Below are 6,667 nucleotides of genomic sequence, written 5' to 3'. Positions count from 1 at the left end.
AATGCTCTTCAACCCATCCAGTCCACACACTCACACACACACACACACACAAGTTGACATGTTATCAAATGATAATTCAAATAATATAAATATCTTTCACTTCCTCACTTCCCTTTCCAAACGTCACACCAGCTACGTGATTATTAACGAAAATTTCACTCACTGCTGCACCGTTACCGCAGCAAACACGAACTAGCCCAGGATAGGCTCAACTAAATGCTCTCTCTCTCTCTCTCTCTCTCTCTCTCTCTCAGTAGTTGCACAGGTTTTCAAGGGTGGTTTTACAGTTCTAGTGACAGATTAACAACAATTCTACATTAGTAACAGAAGAAATACGCTTTTAAAAGGTTCTAGTCGAGCTGACAGGTTTTCAAGGGTGCTTTTTACGGTTCTAGTGACACAATAACAACATTTCTACATTAATAACAGGAGAAATAACCCTGAAAACCATGCTAATCATCTTTATGGCTTTCAGAAACAGTCGTGAGAGAGAGAGAGAGAGAGAGAGAGAGAGAGAGAGAGAGAGAGAGAGAGAGAGAGAGAGATTAGGGGTTGGTGTGGTGTGTGGGAGGGGAGGCAGACTTTCAGGGGTACCTGCGCAGTGTCTGGAGTGTGGCAAGCCCTTGTTGGCATGATATATATATATATTTTTTTTTATACAAGCCAAAGCAGTGGTACATGGGAGCCGGTACATAGCAGCTCTACAATGATATATATAAGCTAAAGCAGTGGTACATAGGAGCCGGTACATAACAGCTCTGCAATGGTACATATAAGCCAAAGCAGTGATGCATAGCAGACGGTACATGACAGCCGACGGTACATTGCAGGTAGCATTCCCCCGTCCTCACCCTCACTGCAGTGTGGGTGTGGGAATTATGGATAATGTTTTGAATTTCTCTCTCTCTCTCTCTCTCTCTCTCTCTCTCTCTCTCTCTCTCTCTCTCTCTCTCTCTCTCTCTCTCTCTCTCTCTCTCTCTCCTTTTCAGTAAATCTATGTTCCTTCTGATTTTTATGTTTGATTATTTGTTATTTATTTGTTCAGCATCAGATCAGTGTCCACCTTGTCCTTTATTACGAATGCTATCATCAATTTCCACAAAGAAAAAAAATAGAGAAAAAATGAAACAGTTAATAAATAAACAGATAAAAGAAAGCGAAAAAAAAATGAAAGTAAATTAAAATGAAATAAGAATAAACAAATAAACATAAAAAAAACTGAAGCAAACTAAACCAAAGAGGGGGAAAATACAAAATAACACAACATGACAATAATTATTCACTTTATTATCTATCTACGTAATTACTACAAGTGGTGCTGAGTCTGCTATGGGGATACAAAAATAAACATACATCTATACACTGTCCCGCCCTCGTGGCCCGCCCAACCCAAGGAAACATAAGGGAAAACTAACTTGGTATAACTGAAGGGAATAAGAAGGGTATAAGAAAAAAAACGAGGGAAAACTCTAGCCTGATACAAGAAAAACCAGGGAAAACTCTATCCTGGTATAAGGAAAACGAGGAAAAACTCTAACCGGTTACAAGAAAAAGCGAGGGAAAACTCTAACTTAGCATTAAAAACAAGAAAAAAAATAAATAAAAACTGGTGAACTATTTTGACAACAGAAAAATGTGAATAATAATCACTAAGTAAAGAAACACACACACACACACACACACACACACACACACACAGACACACACACACAGTATAGAGTTTCCATCACCTACTTTTTTTTTTAGTAGACTTATATCACATTCAAATTTCTTCAATACATCACAAATCGTACACTCATAATTACAGGTCATACAATTATTTTCTGTCCTCCCCTCCACTGTTCTTCAATCTGTGAGCCTCCAGCCCTCTGCTCCCTTCGGAATCCCCTGTTCATTGAGTCTTGGAAGGAGATTGGAAGTAAATAAGAGGACTAGAGGTTGCAGGAATGGAGTTTCTAGAAAGTTAGGCTAGTTTATGGATGGGAATGACAGGTGATGATAGGATGATAGGCATAGGTCTTTTATACAGGGACTGGGACGTGTAGGCCTGATGGCTTCCTGCAACAGCCCGTATGTACTTGTGTTACTATAATTAAGTGAAGAAGAAGGAAAAAAAAAAGTGTAGAGGGAAATATGGACAATTTTTACATAGTTATTCTTAGGGGAAAGTATCTGAATGCCTAGAGTGGTTTGAACATGATGTCATTTACGTATATACAACAGACTCCCTTTGCTTAGGGCTTCTGGTGTTACAAGGCTGCTGGCTGTGCTGTGTCGCCTGCTGAGGGTGTGAACTGTTGGTCTGTGAGGAAAAACATGTTACAAAGAAGTGTATTTGTCATGATGTTCTTAACAGGAAATAAATAAAATTGAGAGATGCACATGAAGTTAATCAGTTTACAGGTACAGTGCAACGTTTGTTACGAACAAATCGGTTCACAAAAAGATAGATAAGTACCTACCCTATCTCCTCCCCCCTCCCCCCTACCCTTCTCTCTCTCTCTCTCTCTCTCTCTCTCTCTCTCTCTCTCTCTCTCTCTCTCTCTCTCTCTCTCTCTCTCTCTCACATTGTACTCCTCAAAATGTACTTTAGCGTTACTAATAGCAGAGTTGACCACACAACTCCACGAGTGCCCGAATATGTACAACTCTACAATAAATAATGACTTAGCTAATATGTCTCAAAGCTGAAAATAAACAAACGTATTTACAACAACTCTTCGATAAATAAATGTCTCGATTGCTACAATTTCTCAAACGTATTTACAACAACTCTACAATAAATAAATGACTGTGGATAGCTAACATTTCTCAAAGCTGAAAATGCACAGGGAGAGACTTGCGCCTGTCCCTCCTCCAAGACTGTCCCGGAGGAGGCGACACCACAATCCATCCCGGCGTCTGCGTGGTGCCGTAGTACATACCCGCAACAAGAGTCACGGAACTGGACTCTGTTTTTACATCGTACATTTTAACACTATTACCGTACATTGAGGCTGGAGAGGATCGATTACCTTGCATACCAACACCACTACCGTACAATGAAGTCTGGGGGGGTACAAAAGCTTTATTTCCTGGTGTGGTAAGCGAGGTGGGAGAGAAAGAGACAGCTGGGTGGGCAGGGAAGATGGCGCCTTCATATTTCACCATTTCTAAAGCATTTTTCGAGTCCTGGTTCGGTGGTAGAGGCTCAGAGGGGACTATTAGAGGTCTGAATCCTCCCTCAATAACTGGTAAAGAAGGTAATGTTGGTTTTTCTAATACAGTTTGATTTTCCGGTACAACTATTGGTCCATCAGGCTGTGTGGGGTAGCTGTGGGTCCCTGTAGGCTGTGGATTAGGCTGCGAAGGTTGTCTGTCTGGCTGTGTGTTTGTGTTTGGCTGTGTGTGAGGCTGGTGTTGTGCTTTGGTGTGTGATGGGTAAGTGTGTGGCTGTTCGGACTGTGTTACGTGCTGTGTGTGTTGTATATTAGACTGTTGCTGTGGTTTGCCTTGGTTAGAATACATATCAGGCTGTGCAGGGTTTGAATTGACTTTTTCAGGCTGTGTGTAGGTCTTTGTTGTCTGTATAGCAGTCTCCGTCACTTCCTTATCCTCGTCATCCGGTGTGTGTAGAAAGAAAGAGGCCAGTTTATCCGGATCCTCGTCTCCAATAGCATTCAGATCGACGTGCGTGTTATCCGAAGTCCGGAGGAGTTCGAACAAGTCACTCCCGGGGCTCGAAGCTTTACCCAGTGTCTCGTTTTTTATTTCTGTCACATTTACCCCGTTTTCTGTTATCCTGACGGTCTGCAGTTGTTCCTTCGCTGTTGGTCTGTTGGTGTTTGGGTCTTCTTGTTCTTCAATAGTAGTAGTAGTAGTAGTAGTAGTAGTAGTAGTAGTAGTAGACGTGGAATTTGGTTCAGTTACATCACTTTCTAGTTCGAATGGTTCACTTAAGGGTTCAAAAGCTTCACTCACCGGTTCAATTGCTTCACTCACCGGTTCCGAGGCTTGAGTCGTCGTGGTAAGGCGAAGAAGGGCAACTGTGGCGAAAAACTCCACCTCCGTATCAACTTCCTCCGTGGGCTTGGGTGGGAGGCTGGTGGAGGGTTGTGGAAGAGGGGAGGGTGGAGGAGAGGGAGGAGGAGTGGTGGAAGAGGCTTGTGGGCGTGTTAGGCGTGACCGAGGGCGCTGTAGCAGTTCTCCACTTTGTCCTTTAGCTGTAAAGATGGGCGTGGGGTGAGTGGGCGTGGTGGAGGGAGAGGAAGAGGAAGAAGAGGAGGAGGAAGAGGTAGTTTTAAGAGAAGAATGAGGAATAGGAGTGGTTAGCTTGAAAGGGAAGGAAAAGGAAGAAAAACCATAATTATTATTATTATTATTATTATTATTATTATTATTATTATTATTATTATTATTCAGGGGGCGGTCTCCCCTCCCAGAGCCGCCCCCCCTACCCAGCCTGAAGGGGGAGAGTCGTGGCGTCAGGGTCGTAGGGGAGGGGAGGAGGGGGTCGTCATTGGGACTTACTGGGGAGATGTCGTAGTAAGGGGGTAGTTCAGGGAGGGGGGAGGAGGGGTTTAGAATCTCAGGGTCCGCATCTTCTAGCGAGGGGAGGGGTGGGGGGAGGGGGGTGTGGTGGTGGTGGTCGTCCAGGTCGTAGGAAGGGGAAGAGAGGTCAGGACAGTCATAGGGGTCAAGGCAATGATCGTGGTGGTGATGGTGGTGGTGATGGAGGTGATAGTGGTGGTGGTGGTAGTGCGGGTAGTCTGAGTCGTAGTCGTCATCGTCCTTGGTCGTGCTGGAGATGGTCGTGACTTTGAGGTAGTCGTGGTGAAGGTGGTGGTGGTGGTGGTGGTAGTAGTCGTCCAGGGTCGTTTCCTTAGGGTGGTCGTAGTGGTCGTTCTCGTACTTGTAGTAGTGGTGGAGGAGATGGTGGTAGTGGTCGTTGTATCCCTCGTACTCCTTGGCGTATACGTGGTGGTCGTACTGGGGGGGGTCGTACACGTGGTGGTCGTACTTATGGTGGTCGTACAGGTGATCTTTCTTGTGGTCGTATGCATGCTCGTCCTTGTGGTCGTACTTGGGAGGGTCATACACGTAGCCATCTTTGTGGTCGTACTTGTGGTCGTACTTGGGAGGGTCATACACGTAGCCATCTTTGTGGTCGTCCTTGTGGTGGTCGTGTACAAGGTCATCTTTGTGGTCGTACGCGTGGTCGTCCTTGGGGAGGTCGTACTCATGGTGGTCATCCTTGTAGTCGTCCTTGGGGTGCTCGTACTCGTGGTGGTCGTCCTTGTAGTCGTCCTTGGGGTGCTCGTACTCGTGGTGGTCATCCTTGTAGTCGTCCTTGGGGTGCTCGTACTCGTGGTGGTCATCCTTGTAGTCGTCCTTGGGGTGCTCGTACTCGTGGTGGTCATCCTTGTAGTCGTCTTTGTGATGGTCGTAGACAAGCTCATCTTTGTGGTCATACCCGTGGCCGTGGTCGTACCCCTTCAAGTAGTCTCCGTCGTACCTGTGGTGGTGGCGGACGTAGGTCGTGGCCTTGGGCGGAACGTGGTCGTGACTTTCATATTTGGCCTTGACGAAGCCATAGTGCGGGGGGTCGTCGTAGAGTCGTTCCCTGTCAACTTTGAGGTCTTCTAGATGATCCACTGAAGCTTCGAACGACCTGGCGCCCTTGCGGTACTCCTTTTTGACCCTCACGATCGGCTCCTTGTAGGCTAGTGGAACGTGGGAGGCCGGGTGGAGCGGGTGGAGGTCTGCAAGTGGCCCTGGATGCCCCAATACTCTATCGTGGACATCTAGGTGGTAGCCATAACTAGGTGGATGGTGGGTGTCTGCGTGCTTCACATCAACGTGGTGGTAAGATGTGACTGGGGGGTGGTAGGGTGGAAGAGGTGGATATGGGTGTGGGTGAGGGTGCTTGGGTAGTGGTAGCGGTGGTGGGAGTGGAGGCGGGTGGTGGAAGTTGCCGACAAACACGTCCTCTTGGTAGAAATGTGGTTTGTGGTAGCTTGGTTCATGTGGATCGGACGCGTGGTAGTATTTTGTGTCCACCTCTATGCTGTGTTTGTATTTAGGTGGAGGTGGAGGTGGTGGTGGTGGTGGTGGATGGTAAGGCGCTACTGGATGGTAAACAGGAGGTGGAGGAGGAGGAGGGGAAGGTGGGTGATACTTTGGAGGAGGAGGAGGTGGAGGAGGTGGAGGAAGAGTAGGTTTCGGATGATATTTTGGTGGAGGAGGAGGTGGAGGTGGTGGAGGTGGGGGGTAGTGGAGGAAGGGGTCCCCATCATTGTTAGTTTGGACAATGGTGACGTAAATAGGAGCCGAGATGGACTCCTCCACGTGCAGGTCCCCCTCCTCCACGTCCTCCACTCCGCTCCCGCCGTACGTCACCACCCCCTTGCCCCCCACTCCGCCCCCCACCTCCCCATCCACCGCCGCTGTCACGTGATCTGAAAAAAAAGATTATTATTATTTTCCATTATGAGTTTAGTAGAGAGAGAGAGAGAGAGAGAGAGAGAGAGAGAGAGAGAGAGAGAGAGAGAGAGAGAGAGAGTGGTTAAATTGTTCTATTATCAATTACTTTCCTTGTCTACCTCCTCCTCCTCCTCCTCCTCCTCCTCTTGACGCAATGCAAAGTCACATTATGTACGAAATATTTCCAACATTTATATTCAACACA

General features: G+C 46.7%; 1 protein-coding gene across 1 annotated transcript in view; it reads right to left on the bottom strand.

The window, feature by feature from the left end:
• Positions 1-2,249: 2,249 nt before the first annotated feature.
• LOC135112991 (uncharacterized) overlaps positions 2,250-6,667 on the bottom strand; it is a 10,792-nt gene continuing 6,374 nt past the window's right edge. The window contains exons 2-5 of the mRNA XM_064027911.1: positions 4,437-6,437; positions 3,961-4,202; positions 2,925-3,171; positions 2,250-2,302 (exon numbers count right to left, since the gene is read on the bottom strand). Coding sequence (XP_063883981.1) covers positions 2,250-2,302; positions 2,925-3,171; positions 3,961-4,202; positions 4,437-6,437 — 2,543 coding nt within the window. The remainder of the gene's footprint in view (positions 2,303-2,924; positions 3,172-3,960; positions 4,203-4,436; positions 6,438-6,667) is intronic.

This window comes from Scylla paramamosain, chromosome 25 (assembly GCF_035594125.1).
Source record: "Scylla paramamosain isolate STU-SP2022 chromosome 25, ASM3559412v1, whole genome shotgun sequence".
NCBI classification, from domain to species: domain Eukaryota; kingdom Metazoa; phylum Arthropoda; class Malacostraca; order Decapoda; family Portunidae; genus Scylla; species Scylla paramamosain.
Note: the sequence above shows the minus strand (reverse complement) of the source record. Positions and strands in the feature narration are given on the sequence as shown.